Raw genomic sequence first — 18334 nt, forward strand, 5'->3', positions numbered from 1 at the left:
CAAGATTCCATTTCATTCATTCTAATAAAACAAAATCGTAATTCTACTATTGAATTTCGATTTTGTCTATTTAGCATGAAATGGCATTAAAACATTCATTTTATGTTTATAAAGTTTTATTCAAAGTATTGTGTGATTTAATAAATTATATCTATAAAGATAGAAAGCAATATGTTCAAATTATATAATCAAACTACTGAGGATAAATAAAAAATGCACTAACTAAACTACGCAAAAGTTGTCTAAAAATGATTAATTCGTTGAATGGAATACATCAAAAACCAGTGGAGAAATGTCAGGTCAGAATCAGAAGATTGTTGGATTTAGTTCCATTTTTATCCTCGCTTGCTTCCCTTCTTGAAGGGGACGCAATTCTTAGAGTTGACGTCGCACTTGAACTCGACGCACTTGCCGTTGTTGCACTCCTTGCGGATGCAGACATCGTCATCACAGCTGGTGCTGCTCGAAGAGCCGCCTCCGGAGACCATGCCGTCCACATCCACGTTGCGGTATTTGGGTCCGTCCACTTTGCTCACTGACCATTTGGCTGTGATGAAATAAGAATTACGTGATACAATGCATTTTATGACATTTTCGTATTACATCGATTTTACCTGACATGGTTGATCTGACTTAAAGTCAGTGTAATTTCACACAACTATGTTCCCAATTACCCTCGCGCATGAAAACACCCGTATTTGAAACATTAGTGAATCTAATAAACAGTTTACACATTAACAGCCTTACTAAAGAAAAACCACTTCCCAATCGTTAAACGGTGTTTTTATTACACACTGTGTAAAGATTATTACCAATAACAACATTACAATTTTCAGACTTACGCGAATGAACGTCAGTTTCCCCGCGAATTACAGTGTTTCTGTTAAATGTTGTTAAAGTCATGTTTTGGGTAATAATTTCTATTCTAATGAACAATTCACTACTGTGTTAGTATAATTCAATATATTTATTATTATTTGTGTTATTTTTGTCAGGTTTTAATCCATTAATAATGTCATATTGTGAATAATATAGTTTCATCTTATCTGAAAAGGCAAGATTGGAACAATAAATAAAAATAATAATATTTGGATGATTTGAATATTGTGCTGTTTTTGTGCAAAATCACCTCAAGGGCGCTGTTATTTCCTACTTATTAGTTCTTAATTGACTTTTACCGCGTGAATTAAATAAAATTTCTATGAAAGTGATGTTGTTTAATATAAATGTTTAGGTAAATACAAAGTTTAAAAAATCAATGTTTATATTGATGACAAAATGGATCCAAAATGTTTGATTTTTTTACTATTCTCTGGGAATTGTCATTATAATATATATTTAATCATTTTTAATTATATGAACAAGATAAAAAGTCAAGTGACAGTTTTCTTGCAATTTTTTTTTAATACAGATTTGTGTTTTTTGTTTCTTTATTTCTCTGAAATTTTTCGATGTTTTGATTCTAAATATTTGTGTTAAGGTTTTTTTTTCATCTTTTTTCATGTTTGAAATTAAAATATTGGTATTTTTAAATATTAGACTATTTTAGAGCTACATAAATCTAAAAGCTAAGTTTATCTAGTTTCCAAAAAGGTATTTGTTTTTATGATATCTTCAAAATGAAGAAAAATATAGAGCATTTAAAATACCTTCAAAAATGTTGTGATTTTTGGTCCACAGTTTTGTTATTTTACGGTTTTTCATTACAATAATAATAACACGACTTATTGTGATGATATTTTACATGACGGGATTTTAATTGAAGTTATTTCATTATTTGGATTACTGGACCAGTATTAATACCATTTTATGTGACTTTGTTTGAAATGACAGGATTTGTCATAATGAGTTTACATAACTTCGTTTGAAATTAAGTTATACACGGTGTCCAGAAACTAGAGTTACAATTTTAAAATTTAAAAAAATTTTAAATGCTCAGATCGAAATAAAGTTTTTTTGGGTTCTCTATGTGATGTAGATTCACCAGTTTCCCGTTTGCACCACTAGCTTCCGGACACTGTGTATACGTAAAATACATAATGATGTTTCTCAAGATTGAAGTTATTTACATCAGTTTACAAGCGCAATGCCGTTAGTTGAAGTAGTTTGATTGTTCACACTTTCAATGCAGTGAATATGTGACCAAAGTCTGTTTAGAATATTAAAGACTTAATTTTTCATATTAACTTACTTGTCACGATGTACGCTTATGAACAATGTAGACGGTTCCATGATAGCTCAACACAGTGACAATTCAACACACTTTTAAAAAGTGATATAGTCATTAAAAACGATGAAAAAAATTTTTAAACCTAACCTAACCTAACCTACTTAACCCAGTTAATAAAGTTTTTGTTTCATCACTTTCCATGACTTTATATACCTAACTTTTTAAAGACGTGATGAATTATCATTGTGATGATTTATCCGGTCACCATGTGGACATATTTTGGATTGTCAATTTCCTTCACTCTTTGTTTTTCTGGTCTGTCAGCTTGTAGGAAATAAAAATAAACTTAACGTCACTTTTGTTCTTCTTCTTCAGTCTTTGTCAGTCAAGGATTGGATATGTTTTAAGATTTTCATTGTCAATAATCTTATGTTGGTTCATTTATGGGTGTCATGCTTAGTGATGGGTAAATTCCCGGGAATTTATTTTGAAACGGGGAATATTGCGCGAATTTTCATCTATATCGTAAAATCCCCAGACAAACCATCGAGGTTGTCTCCTATGATAAAATTACGTGTTATTTAGAAATGTATCATATTAATTAGGGCATGCTGATCACCGAACTTTTAGAATTTTATGAAAATACCAAATAATACCACCGATAAAAGCCGTCAAAATGTTGAAATTTGCGGCCGGCCGATAAGCGTGTAGCGTGTCATGGTACATACAATAACTTACGTGGCAGTACTGCAGCACACCCATTCGGATTATGGATTGTACTGAATTGTTTCTCGTGTCACGTCACGAGATACAATTTTGTCATTTTTGGAAAAATTGAAAACCTATTTTTTTTATTGTTAAATCTTTCTATATAATACATTACTATCAAAAATAGGTATGGAATGACTTTCTTACTGACAAAGAAATTCCTGACTTGGTTGAATTTATATTAGATTGGGAAACATATCCCGACTTTGTTGAATTTATATTAGATTGGGAAATAAATTCCCAACTTTGTTGAATTTATAATAGATTAGGAAATGAATTCCTGACTTTGTTGAATTTATATTAGATTGGGAAATAAATTCCTGACTTTGTTGAATTTATGTTAAATTGGGAAATATTCATCACTAGTCGTGCTGCATTATCTCCTTATTCACGGGATAAGAAATTGGATCATTGTCTTTATCCTTGAGTAAGGAGAATGGAAAAAGTGCAACTTAACGCCTAAAAATAAGCTTTAACCTCTCTCGTTTTATTTTTTGTTTGTTGTTAATCTGTGCTAATCTTCTGATTTAAATGTCTGAACACTTTGTCATTAAAAAATATACATATATTTTATCAATGTCAAAAATTTCAATAGGTTTTCATAGCATTTAGACCAGTGTTTCCCAGCCTTCTTTATGCCATGCCCCACCATAGTCTTTTCAAAAGTCAGATGCCCCACCGGCATTTTCTTTTAATTAAACAGCAGGTTAATTTTCAAATAATATTGTAATATGTTTGTAAACATATGAACCCCTAATGAAATTAAATAAAACCTATTCTAATACATATATTATAACTGAAATTTTTACAAAACACAAATTGAAAATGTAATTAAGTAGAATAAAATAAAAATTAAAACAATAATAAAACACAAGTTATAATTGAAATTTAGTACAAACACACACATATCTTGACGCCTAATTCATTATTAAATTCAGTTACGCTTGCTACAAAGAAATTATATGTCCGGATCTAACTTATTTAATTTCAGTCTTAGGTCCCCTCTATTAGTTATATCCAATCGATTTCGTTTTTTAATGAATAAATCGGTTATGGTGCTAAAAATTTTTTGTATGACCGATGAGTATTCCCCTTTATTTGTGGAATGCCTACGTGTCTCATCTCTGAAGTGTGGTGACCCACCTCTGAGGCGTTATGCCCGTCCGGTGGGGCGTACGCCCCACAGTGGGAAAATTTTTGATTACACATTAGGTGTAATCACAAATTTGTGCTGTATTCATTGAATGCTATTGTTGTATCTATGTACCGAGGGAACATACACATAAGTCACAAAATTTGTGTGTTTTTTCAAGTCAATATTTTAGTACACATTGAACTTAACTTCGGGTCTCAACAAAATAATATCATATCATCAAATATTCCCGCTTGACATTCAATTTCAAATAGATTTGCTGTTTTTTAACGTATTTCAAAATAATTTAAAGAGTCTTTCAGATTTTTAGTATTACAAATCGATATGTGCAGTTAAAAATATTAAAAATTTTGAATGCAAATATAGATAATATTTTTTAATGTCGCTTACCGGTGGTTTTTTTACTGTAGTTTCCACTTTACACAAAACTAAAAAAACATATTTAATTAGACAAAGGTATTATAAAAATTATTCTCACTTCACTTTTGTTTCGTTTTATGTAAAAATATTTATTACACAATTTGCAAACCTTGACCAATATTTTTCAAATTCTAAATATTTTTTCATACAATTATTTAAATTTTTTCGAGAGCTTCAATGGTAAAAATTTAAAATCAAATACAAAACATTGTGTTCTCTCTTTCTAACACTGTTTAAATCATATATTAAATCTTAGGGCTGGGAGAAATATCTCCCATAAATAATCTGTAATGTTATCAGGGCCTATATAATAGGACTTAATATGTGTATGTTCCCCATGTATAGATTTAAGATTTTGCTTCTATATTGTCATTGGAACACTTAAAAAATGAGCATTATTTAGTAAATAATTATTGTATATAATCATTAATTTTTTTTTTCTGCATATGTTTTATGGGATGTGTGGGATTGCACAAAACTCCCCACTTTCCGGAATAAACTCATTATTATTATTATAATGCGTTTTTATCATTGGAAAGGTTAATTTTTATGTTCTAATTAATCTAGGGGTTAAATAATATCATTAGTTAACACAAAAGTGAAGAATAAATAATTAAGCCAGAACAAATAATACCAAAATGACTGACCTTTGTTAGACCACATTGGATGATGATTGTTATTCAATGTGAAATAATGCTTCCAGTTTTCAGAATTGTTTTTATACACTAAGGGGATTAAATGGTAATTATGTATTAATTGTATGTGAGGGGTTTTTTTGGTTCATTAGGGCGTAAGAATTTAAAGAAAACATAATTTTTGAACATTTATTTTAATCTAATTTAATACAGTATACATTCAAATTGTTTAAATAATGTACATTTGAACAACTGTTATGTAATAATAATTTATAATTATGTATAATAAATACATCAAAGCTAGTATCCAAGGAGTACAATTGTAATAGGCCAAAGAAGAATCAAATAATACTTGAAGTTAGTTGAAAGAACCTTCTTAGTGTAGTTATTGCTCTTCGTTGAATGGAACACAGTTCTGCATGTTGAGGTCGCACTTCTGCTTGACGCACTTGTTGGCGACACACTCTTTGCGGATGCACTGTTTGTCGTCGCAGCTGGAGCTACTGGTCATGCCGTTGCCTTTCACCATACCTGCCACGTCCACCGACGGCAGGATATTGGGCACCAGCTTGAAGGGTTCTAAGGGAAGTTCCACTTGCCTCTTTGCTGCGATTGGAACAGTTTCAATTTAAAAAGGTGACATCGATATGAGAATCTCTCTGAAGAGAATGCAAAGCAAGCAGTTTGTGGTGTTCAAGCTATGTCAAAATAGTGTTTCACTCCAATAGAAAAAAAAGCGAAAGCAAAATACAAGCAGGTTAGACTTTCATTTATTAAAAGGGATGCCTTTTTTGGCATAAAAGCAATTTGTGGTATTAAACTCTAATAAAAAAAAACAGTTAAAGTTAAGCATCTCCTGTTTGTGTTGTCTCCAAATGTGAAAAGCAGTTAAATATTAATAAGCGGGTTAGGTGTAGTTCCTCCTTTTTTCAGTGTGTTGTATTGGTGTATGTCTGTCACACTTTTATTATATGTGTGAGTGTGAAAGTCTTCTTTGGTGTCAAAAGCGGTAGCTATGCATTGAGTCTTACACTGTCCTCGGCGGCATCTAGTGAAAAAGCAATAGTAATTAAACATTGTGATATACTTACTTGGAGATGAAAGTCATCATTTATAAAATGTGAATGAAATAGTCCAAAGATATTTCAATAATTATTTGTGTAACCCGTTGAAAACAACTAACGAATTCACTGATAAAAGCATGCGTTACCAAGTTATCGCTTAAGGAAAACCTGACGAAGTTTTGTGAAATTTTCAAACAGCCATATCATTCTGTTATAAAACATGCAGTTTACAATTTTATTTGTCAGTTATTAATAAAAATGCTACCTCTTTCGATGGTGCGATTGTCGTATCGGATTTATCCGTACGGATTGTTGTAGACATTTGGAGATGTGCAAACTGCTGGCACTCTCCCTTCATATTGGTGTCGTAAATATTACAGCTAGTTACTTTGCACTCACTCCCATCAACTGGGCATTCAGTTGTAGAGCAAGTCTGCTCGTTGCAAATAACAGTCACTTTAGGCTCCTTTACACCTTCAAGTCGAGCTGACTTAGGCTTAACTTCAACCTCATTTGGTAGATTTTGTGATTCATTGGCCGCAGTATCTACTGCAGGACCAGGTTGGGGACCCTGTGGTACTCCTGCCGGTGTCTGTACATCTCCGGGTTGTGTCTTATTGTTGTTTTGTTGAATGATCGGCGTTATTATTGTGAGTGTTTGTGGTACTTCGAGTACTTCCTGAGCCTGTCCGCCCCATCCTGTGAACGGATACGTAATCCAATCCCAGAAAGACGATGCAAAACCTTTGCCTTCTGTATTCTCCTCTACCGCTGAGATGAAAGATGAGTAATGAATGTTATTTTGTGATGAAAAATTTAAACATGTACAGCAAATGTCTGGTGATAATTATTGATTTTTGAGGAAATCTAACTTTAGTCCTTTTTAAGCATCAGTAAAACCAATACTGGGGTAAAATTAAAAATGATTCTGTCAATTATTATTTAAAATTTAGGTATTTGTCACACAGCCCACAACCAAAAACCCAAACACACAAAAAACAATTATGTTCACATAAAATGACACGCTTAAATTGAGAAAACTTTGATAAAATCCTATTATTTAAATAGAAGTTTAAAAATTTAAAACTTTTTATACTAATTTTAAAACAATAATAATAGCCAAGAAAGAATTAAACATTCATCTGAATTTGTGCTTTTATTGATCATACTTGGGTATGATGATTTTATTTCTAAATTCTAGGAGAATACGATTTTTTTCAACATAAAAAAGGTAATCTAGGTTAGTAGGCTAACCTAGGTACACTAACGCCGTTTAGTAGCTACTAGCGAAAATGTGCGATATAAATCGTATTTTTCGCTGTGATTAAATAAAATTCCGTACTAAAATTTAACGGGGTGTTGCGTTCCTTTCTCATTTTTAACCCATATATCGGAAAGCCTTGAAGTGTCCATCTAACTTGATAATGAACACTGCGAGGCTATCTGAAACATTGGCAAAATCCGAAATAAGAAGCAGTAAACATTCGATAACCAAAATGATAAAACGAAATTATTTTCAGAAAAAAACATGAATCGAAACTCGAACAAAGCATTAAAGCATTTTTAGGCGGGTTTAATTAGCAATTCAATATATTTATATTAGTTGAGGAACTTACTTCTTGTGGATGGGAGGGCAACTGATGCTGCGATCACGGCGAGGAAGACGAAAACGAAAAGACCCTTCATTTTGGCTGATTTGGTTTACTTTTCACTGGAATAGACGTCTGTACTAGAACAAGCTTCTGTGGCGAATGATTTCCTTGGCAGGTTTACCTGGTTTTATATTGGAGAGAGACTCGTGTAGCTGTTGACACTGTTGAGGTGACCATGATTTCTGTCGAAAAAAATAATAAAAAAAGTTTTAGAATTTATAATCATAAAATTTTTTAAATGGCGAATATTTTGGCTCTTACCTTCTAATTTTGAAGATCAAATCTTTGCGACAGCTTCATAGCAACCATATTTGTAAATTTTGTCCAATTTAACCTGTCGATTTTTTTTCTTTTATATATTTAATAATATTATTACTAAACAATCTTTTTATTTTTTAAAATTGAATGTATAAAATAAAAACCAAAAATGAAATCGTCGGAAGCCTGTTATAGTAGTAAATTAAATGTAAGATTTAATTACCTTAATACCAAATTCTTTGCTTAGATTAAACAAGACTTTATAAAATTGGTACTTATTTACAGATGACGTAATTTGAAAAGGTTCAGATTTTTGAGATAAACAAAACACGAAAAAATCCTAACATCCGAATTTGCACAAGAGTAATAAAAGGAAATATTTATTTATGCTTGTGACTTTTTAAAGAGATAAGTTATATTGACTATTTTATCTGATTTAGTTTTCATTTCGTTGTTTTTTTTTCAATACCCCGAATATCATACCCCTTGATCCAAACTTAATTACACAATACATTTTAGCTATTTCTCGTCGTAATCCGGAGTTTTATTTTAAAGATTTACGCGAGTTAATTGTTGCTTCGTGGCTCCCTGGAGAATAGTGGTCTGACCAGTCAGTTAGCATCGCGTTTGGGTCCCACCCAGGCATCGTGAGTTTATTTCCTCGACTGGCTAAGCCCTCCATCGTTACACAAGCAACATTTGCCGCTTACTGTGGTGGTAGGTCAGTTTCAAATTATTGTTAGGTTAGGTTAGGTTATTCGTAACCCGGGAATGTTTGTCTTTCTTATTATAGATCAGATGGAATGGGGAACCTTCAAACTATGTTTATTATAAGAATACACCTCTAAGGAGTTTGTGGGAACTTATTTTTGCTGTTGACTACGCGCGGTTTGAGACAATGCCGTATGAACGGTCTCTGGTCGTCCTTTTAAGCCTGCTTATTCGAATAGTTTTGCTGTTGACTACGCGCAGTTATAGATAATGCCGTATGAACTGTCTCTGGTCGTCCTTTTAAGTCTGCTTATTCGAATAGTTTTGCTGTTGACTACGCGCAGTTATAGATAATGCCGTATGAACTGTCTCTGGTCGTCCTTTTAGGCCTGCTTATTCGAATAGCTTTACTATTGACTACGCGCGGTTAGAGATAATGGCGTATGAACGGCCTCTGGTCGTTCTTTTATGCCTGCTTATTCGAATAGCTTTGCTGTTGACTACGCGCAGTTATAGATAATGCCGTATGAACTGTCTCTGGTCGTCCTTTTAAGTCTGCTTATTCGAATAGTTTTGCTGTTGACTACGCGCAGTTATAGATAATGCCGTATGAACTGTCTCTGGTCGTCCTTTTAGGCCTGCTTATTCGAATAGCTTTACTATTGACTACGCGCGGTTAGAGATAATGGCGTATGAACGGCCTCTGGTCGTTCTTTTATGCCTGCTTATTCGAATAGCTTTGCTGTTGACTACGCGCAGTTATAGATAATGCCGTATGAACTGTCTCTGGTCGTCCTTTTAAGTCTGCTTATTCGAATAGTTTTGCTGTTGACTACGCGCAGTTATAGATAATGCCGTATGAACTGTCTCTGGTCGTCCTTTTAGGCCTGCTTATTCGAATAGCTTTACTATTGACTACGCGCGGTTAGAGATAATGGCGTATGAACGGCCTCTGGTCGTTCTTTTATGCCTGCTTATTCGAATAGCTTTGCTGTTGACTACGCGCAGTTAAAGATAATGCCGTATGAACGGTCTCTGGTCGTCCTTTTAAGCCTGCTTATTCGAATAGTTTTGCTGTTGACTACGCGCGGTTTTTGATAATACCGTATGAACGGTCTCTGGTCGTCCTTTTAAGCCTTCTTATTCGAATAGTTTTTGCTGTTGACTACGCGCGGTTAGAGATAATGCCGTATGAACGGTCTCTGGTCGTCCTTTTAAGACTGCTTATTAGAATTTCGTAAAAAGAAAAGGACGATCCGGCCCATGTTGCTCAGTGGATAAGAATAGAAATGCTTAAAGATCATTTTTTATTGATAAACTAGTCAACACATAAAAAGTATTCAATTTCGAATTCGAAATATAATTAGTCTAAACTTAAACTTAATGGTATGATTAATAGGTGAGGTATTTAATTTGTCACTAACGTAGACAACTAAACGTCTGAATTTCTAATTACCGCGATTACTCACGTGAAACTGAATTAATAAGAAATAACAGGCGTTTAATTTTCCTCTATCTTTTCAAAAACATCTGTTAGGAGCAAATAAATGGATTCGCCGATACCTATTCAAACATCTTGGTACACATTGTAACAATGAGTATTCCACAAACACTAATAATGTATTATCTGTAAAACTGAATCAAACCTTACTTGGAATATTTTATAATAATTAATAATGTCGTGCGTACGAGACCGAGGTGCACGTGAATTTGTTAGCATTTCGTCATAGCATCTTGTTATATTATTTCATCAGTTTATTGGCATTTATTTTGCATATTTTTTGTTGAGCTGTCTCTTCCTTTGAAAGCATGATTTACTGTATTTATTTACCGCATCTAAAACAGATGATAACGACGGTATTGTTCTTTTTTTAATATATACATATTTACAATCGATATAAATGTTATAATTTCTGCAAGCTGGAAAAGCGTCTTGTCTCTTTGAATCTTTTTGCCCTTTCTTCGTCAGTTTGAAAATTACCCCCCCCCCCCTCACTAACGGTTAAATTCTTGTAAAATTACTACGAAATCTGAGATTCAACCGAAGATCTAAGCTATAGATCGCAAAATATCTAAAACTCAGCGACGATATTTTAAAGCCTGTGACCAAAGATATTAGAAGAACGAGATGTGCTATGAGCAGTTCGTACTGTGTGGAATTGTTTTGCCGAGTGTCGCCGGTTTTGTTCACCAATACTACTGCACACCTTCGCTTACGCTAAGGTAGCCGCACTAATACATAGAACAGATTTCTGTGCGTACACGTCCCGATACCGTTCAAAGTACCCTAATTAGGTAGTACTCAGCCTACGGTCCGACGGACAACATAACATATCTCGTTCTTCTTATATCTTTGCCTGTGACAGACCACGCTATAAGCGCGCTATATTATCGTGGCTTGGCCTATATCAGCATTTCGCTCGCCATTTCCTATTGAAATTGTATGGCGAGCAATGTTGAAATACGCCAAGCCATGATGCATATAGCGTAATCTATCAGCCCCATAAAGCCTGTGACAGACCACGCTTAAGCGCGCTATATATCGTGGCTTGTTCTATTTCAACATATCGCTCACCATACGCTCCTATTAGTACTGTATGGCGAGCGATATGCTGAAATAGGCCTTGGCCTATGGCTTGCCATGATGCGTAAAGCGTAATGTGTCTCTAGTCTAAAATTAACACACAGAGCAATAGCTATTCGGCTTGTCGGCAAAGCCCCGCGCCAAACCTGAACTCATCGTGTGTGGGAAAAACAGGTGGCTTAGGTGGAAGTACCTGGCTATTCAGATCTGGTCACCAAACACGGTTAAAGTCATTTCAAGCAATGTTTCAATTCTGAATGGTGGTCTTATACCAGGGCGATACTGAGAGTATCTTCTACTCTGGAACGTGCCGCAAATATGTTGTATATTATTTTAAATGAGTAAATTTGTGAAATAACACAACATAATCAAATAAAATTAACTTGCGCATGAAGCCGCGACCTCCAGCTTGCTAGTCGAGAGCCTTACCCTCGACCACGGAGTCCGTCTTGGTTGGATAGTGGTAACCGGATAAATCATCACAATGATAATTCATCACATCTTTAAAAAGTTATATGAAGTCATGGAAAGTGATGAAACAAAAACATTATTAACTGGGTTAAGTAGGTTAGGTTAGGTTAAAAAAAATTATTCATCGTTTCTAATTACTTTATATCACTTTTTAAAAGTGGGTTGAATTGTCACTGTGTTGAGTTATCATGGAACCTTGGATAGTACCGACATTTATTTTGTACTGCTTTAATTTTTTTATTATAATGGTATCCAATTTCAGAAAAATGCTTGTGTGCATGAGTTCCACCAGTTGATAAAATGCATTGTCATTTTTAACGAGTCTATCTGCGGATCAGCTCGACCAGACGTCGGGAAGTGGGTTAATTTTCATTCCAAAGATTCTATTTCATTCATTCAATCAATCAAGAAAATAAATCGAAATTCAATATATGTACATATTTAAAAGTATATTGTTGTGATAATGTAGCAAAACTTAATATATATATTTTTTTTTTGCGCTTTAAGCCTGTGACAGACCACGCTATAAGCGCGCTATATTTGCGTGGCTTGACCTATTTAGGCAAATCGCTTGCTATACAATTCCCATTGGTAGTGTATGGCAAACGAAATAGTCCAAGCCATGCTACGTTTATATTATTTAAAATACAAGTTAGCAACTTCTTATATCAACCAAGAAAACTTTTCATATTATTTATAAAGTGCAATAACTAAGTAAAAGTCAATACACTAGACCAAGGCTGCCCAACCTTTTTAACAGTTGGGCCAAATTGACGATTTAAAAATCACTGGCGGGCCACTGAATACTTACAGTTCTTATTTGCATGGGGGGGGGGGGTTGTTAGAGAATTTCTACAAAACATAATTCCCCACAAAAAAAATCAAAATAAGTGCTCCCCACAAAATATTTGAAAGCATGGGGGGGGGGTTTGTTACGGACCTTCGCTGAGAAAAATTCCCCACACCCAAAAACATCATATGTGATTCCCCACAACAATTTTTCGAATTCCATGGGCGGGGGGGTGGCTACAAGATTCCATTTCGGACGCAAAAAATATTATATCAAAAACCGATGTATTTTTGTTTAAAAAGTAAGTTCAAGAGGTTAGATTTTTCGGCGACACTTTTTCAAATTGGCGGGTTTTTTGAAAATGGTTCACGCGGGCCACTTATAATTCGTTCGCGGGCCACAATGTGGCCCGCGGGCCTGGGGTTGGGCAGCCTTGCACTAGACTAAACATGAATCGTTTTTAATAAATATGCCTATTTCTGACTGTCCTAAAACAGGTAATCTCCTAGTTGGACAGCCAAAGATCACTGTAATATGTAATATGTCATGTTTTTTAATAAATAAATAAATGCTGCGTATAGCGTAATATGTCGCCTACATACAGTGCTTTGTTACCCGGTTGTAGGATCACAACCATGGAGGAATATACAGGGTTTTCCAATAAGAGGTGTTATTTTGAATAGCCCGCTATTTCGGTAGATGTTACTTTTGAAGCTGTCATTTTTTGACATTTGACAAGTAGAAACTACGCCATTAATAAAAAATGGAACGATACACGCTTCAACAACGCATTGAAATTATTAAAATTCACTTGAGTGAATCAAATGCAAATCATCTTGAGTGATGAGGCCCATTTCCACCTCGGTGGCTTCGTCAACAAGCAAAATTGTCGCATCTGGGGCTCGGAAAACCCAAGAGTTATTGTTGAAAAGCCTCTCTATCCTCAACGAGTGACTGTTTGGTGCGATTTATGGTCCGGCGGAGTCATTGGACCTTACTTTTTCGAAAATGAGGCTGGAGCAACAGTTACGGTGAATGGATTGCGCTATCGAGAGATGATTAATGATTTTTTATGGCCAGAATTGGATGGTATTGATCTGGACAACGTTTACTTTCAACAAGACGGCGCTACGAGCCACACAAGCAACGAAACCGTTGATCTTTTACTATTGAATATCAAAATAACACCTCTTATTGGAAAACCCGGTAGCTTAGAGAGAAAATCATTCAGGTAGTGTGCAACAACTTTTACAAATTTCACCGCTGTAAGGAAGGGCCAGAAACAATATCAGACAGTCTTAGCATAAACCAAACTTATGGTCACCGCAATGTTTATTTAGATACTGTTTACAAGTAGTGGACATCCCTCCAGCAATACCACCACCAAAATACCTTTTATTATTTAAAATATCGTATTTATCCCAAAAGTGGATCGAATCTGAATAAGTATACTCCTGTGTTTAATAATTACCATCATTATCCTTTTTAAGAAGAAAAACAGATATTTTAAATGCCAAATAACGCGCTCAAACGAGGTGTGACAAATTTTCCGAAATATGAATAATATGACTCGATATAATGGGGATTATTAGCATGCCGTGTCATTCATTTTCCGCTTCTAAAATTATCCGAAATGTTCATACTTTTGTTTGATTTTTCTTCTTGCTTTTCGAATTTCCGATTTTTGTGCCTACACGGAGAAAAATGATCGTGTTAAAAAAGTGACACTGTGCCAACTTCATGATAAAATGTTAGTCATTCAGAATTTATCGAGAACACCTGTTATTTACGGAACGCAACAATATCAGTACGTCAATATCAATTTCAGTATTTGTATGAACACGTGTTTCGCCGTCCTTATAAAACACTCGCTTTTGACTGATACTTTGTTAGGAACTCTTTCAATTCATTCCTTATAGTCCTGCAGTCCCATTTTTAACAGGAAAACGAATAATTTGACCAGATTTTTAATAAATTAACAGTAGTTCATTAATCCTGTTGAAAATGTGATTGCAATCCATTTCCCAGTAAAATATTAGTTTCTTCAGAATATATCGGAACACTGCCGGTGTCCTGTTCCTGATAAACATAATGACGAAATGTTGAAATATTATAATTTTTATGAACACGTGTTCCTAGGTCCTTATAATTTATTCGTGATTTACCGACATTTAGGAAACCTGTCAATTCATTCGTTGAAGGTCTACCGTCCCGTTTTAAAAGGAATACGAATAATTTGATCAGATTTTTTATAAATTAGCACTATTTTATATATCATTAAGTTTTCTTCGTGTAGATTTTTTTACACAAAATTTCCGCTTTTTTTATCATTTGTGTCCATGTCGATGTCGACATATTGTTTGATAAATGAATTGGAAACCAATTTATTATGACGCATTTATGAAAATCGTATTGAAAAAGTCTTACTTCTATTTTGTTTTTTTATTCTGGCTTTAATACCTACATTTTTGTTTTGAAAATTTCAATTTCGGTTGTTTTTAATTTGTTCGTGTCAATATCGCTTATTTATGATTAGCTGCTATCTTCTATACACGGTGTCCGGAAACTCGTACTACATGTGCGAATCTGGTGAATATAATTTCACATTCGATCTATTTGAACTTTCGTTTTCGTATAAATAGAGTCCGAATATGGATTTCTTTATTGTCATTTTTTTTAAATCGGTCGCGAAGGATAATATTATCGGTTTAATTTCTTTTAAAATCCGTCGAAGCATAGATGAAAAATAAAACGAAATGCTCAGATCGTAAAAAGTTGTTTTAGGATATCAGCGCGTAAAATGAAAAACCGGCATATGTTTATATCACCATCTCTTTAAAACATATAATATTCATCGTGCTGTCTCCCTCACGGCCATGACCTAAGCGTCCCTAAGCTTTCTTCGGTACCTAAATTTTACTTAGACGAAATACATAGTGCCATCTCGTTTATTCTATGGCGCGCATAGGGATAAGAGATGCCAAAGCCGGGGACATTAATAAAATGACCCAGCGAATTGTATGAACTTGCGAATGAAAGATTAGCTATTCTATTAGAGATAGCCGATGTCACTGCTCGTCCTACGAGTTTCCGGACACCGTGTATACATGAAGAAGAGTGTTCGTGGCGGGCGGTCGGGCTGGGTGGCTTTGTTTATTATACAAATCTACAGTTTTATTCTGAGATTGATGAAATTTTGCCCACTTGACCTTCGAAATAAGCGGAAGGTCCCTGTCTACATGGGTTTAGACCGCCCAATCCACTTTTCCCACATTCAATTGCAGTTATTTTGAGCAGTGAGTATATTATTCCTTCATTGATAGGGCATAATGTTTAATATACACAACAATGTTACACGCAATATACAGCTTTATGCAAGCGTCATTGAGGTATCTCCATCAGGTATGGCATTATCTTTTAGGTCCACATTCCTGAGATTTCTGTGCTCGAGGAATTCTTTTGTTTCCCTAAAATAGATGAATGGATATAGTGATAACTGTAAAAGTACTCAAATGGTTTACGAAAGCAATAATCAAGTTGTTTTTTTGTATCTTGAGAACAAACGAACCCCTACAATCAATGCGCATTATCCTTGCCGTAGAAAAAACTGTTTCCACCTTTATTTTTTTTGTTATTTTTTTCCTACTACCATTTTTAATACTCATCATTGTTGTCGGAGATGAAAAATAGTGCAATTTCGTAGGTATTTTGTTTTATTTTTACGTCTTTTGTTTGGTGGCCATTATTATTATTGTTGTTATTATTAAGAATACCATAGGATTTTAGGCTTTTAATTGAAGCAAAACTAAAAACCTATTTACTAAAATAGGTTATTATGTCGTTAGTTTCTTAAAAAAAAAAACATTGTTTATGGTAATTATGCGTATTGAGTGTGGTAGTCGCAAGTCAAATTTTACCGAAATCTAGTTTCGAAAAATTCAGTAAAATTCTTCTTCGGTTTATAATAGTATCATATTAGTATTCCCGCATTTTTATGTGATTATCAATTATTACAACTCCCTGGAGCCGGTGCGATTTTACATCCCGATTTAGGGAAGGTTTATGTTATCTTAATGACCAAAAGCGATGGAAAAATATTTCGATAACTTTTTTTACGTAATGATGAGCACACCGTTAGCTAAAAATGATAAAAGGTACATAATAATATTTAATATTTCTATAATCTTGGAATGCGTTTATGCCATAAGTATGTTTTAAAAACGCTTTATAAGTGGAATTCTCATTAGGTAGCAGATTATTTGTTTTGAAATCAATTAACTAATGGCATTTCGTTTTTTAATTTTATCTATCTTCGACATGCTGTCAAAAACGTGGCTTCGAAGTCGACAATAATAATTCGTCATTTTTTTCGTGTTTCTTTTAACATTCGAAATGGGCCAATTGCATGATATTTTTTTTTAAGGAACGGAAATATTCGTAATTTTTCGTGTTTCTTTTAACATTCGAAATGGGCCAATTGCATGATATTTTTTTTTAAGGAACGGAAATATTCGTAATAGTTTCGTGTTTCTTTTAACATTCGAAATGGGCCAATTGCATGATATTTTTTTAAGGAACGGAAATATTCGTAATTTTTTCATGTTTCTTTTAACATTCGAAATGGGCCAATTGTATGATATTTTTTTTTAAGGAACGGAAATATTCGTAATTTTTCGTGTTTCTTTTAACATTCGAAATGGGCCAATTGCATGATATTTTTTTTAAGGAACGGAAATATTCGTAATTTTTTGGTGTTTCTTTTAACATTCGAAATGGGCTAGTTGCATGATATTTTTTTTTTAAGGAACGGAAATATTCGTCATTTTTTCGTGTTTCTTTTAACATTCGAAATGGGCCAATTGCATGATATTTTTTTTAAGGAACGGAAATATTCGTCATTTTTTCTTGTTTCTTTTAACATTCGAAATGGGCCAATTCCATGATATTTTTTTTAAGGAACGGAAATATTCGTATTTTTTCGTGTTTCTTTTAACAATCGAAATGGGTCAATTGCATGATATTTTTTTAAAAGGAATGAATACCAAGGTATTCAACATTTGTTTTACTTCGTAATCGTATATTCTAAACCACAGAAATTTTTACAATTTAACGTTTTTAATAAACCTTAGAAAATAAAAATCGGAAAAACAATCTTTATTATTATTTTTTTATGAATCAGAAAAACAATATTTATTATAATTTTTTTATAAATCGGAAAAACAATCTTTATTATAATTTTTTTATTAATCGGAAAAACAATCTTTGTTGTTATTTTTTTATAAATTGGAAAAACAATCTTTACTATTAATTTTTTATAAATCGGAGAAACAATCTTTATTATTTTTTTTATTTGTTTTTGGGGTGTTATGCCGTGTTGCACTAACTCCTTCTTTAGCCAACGTTTCGGACAGCATTGCAGTGTCCATCATCAGGGCCGAAACGTTGGCTAAAGAAGGAGTTAGCGCAACACGGCATAACACCCCAAAAACAAATAACAAAAATACTTTTGGCCGTGAAAATCTGAAATAATAATCTTTATTATTAATTTTTTATGAATCGGAAAAACAATCATATTCATACTTGTGAGCTTATTTGTGCCTATGTAACTAATATCGAGTTGTAATATTTAAACATTAATATATCACAGATTTATTTATC

General features: G+C 33.6%; 2 protein-coding genes and 1 long non-coding RNA gene across 4 annotated transcripts in view; 1 reads left to right on the forward strand and 2 right to left on the reverse strand.

Annotated features, from left to right (window-relative positions):
• Positions 1 to 18334, forward strand: part of RhoGAP1A (Rho GTPase activating protein at 1A) — an 80620-nt gene that overhangs the window by 34695 nt on the left and 27591 nt on the right. The gene's annotated exons all lie outside the window — the stretch shown is intronic.
• Positions 99 to 7960, reverse strand: LOC149420379 (uncharacterized). 2 transcript variants are annotated; one of them, XR_016302725.1, is made up of 2 exons: positions 7827 to 7954; positions 99 to 547 (listed from the first exon to the last, which is right to left on the reverse strand). It is a non-coding gene; the product is annotated as an uncharacterized LOC149420379 (long non-coding RNA). The 2 variants fall into 2 exon arrangements; XR_016302724.1 differs by lacking the exon at positions 99 to 547 and adding an exon at positions 5322 to 5752 and having other exon boundaries at positions 7827 to 7960.
• Positions 5788 to 7057, reverse strand: LOC149420380 (uncharacterized; the record flags this gene model as incomplete). Its single annotated transcript, XM_089636293.1, has 1 exon — positions 5788 to 7057. A coding segment is annotated over one exon (612 nt), but the record flags the coding sequence as incomplete, so codon positions are not given.

This window comes from Hesperophylax consimilis, chromosome 10, assembly GCF_061612785.1.
Source record: "Hesperophylax consimilis isolate HC1 chromosome 10, BYU_Hcon_1.0, whole genome shotgun sequence".
In the NCBI taxonomy this organism is placed as follows: Eukaryota; Metazoa; Arthropoda; class Insecta; order Trichoptera; family Limnephilidae; genus Hesperophylax; species Hesperophylax consimilis.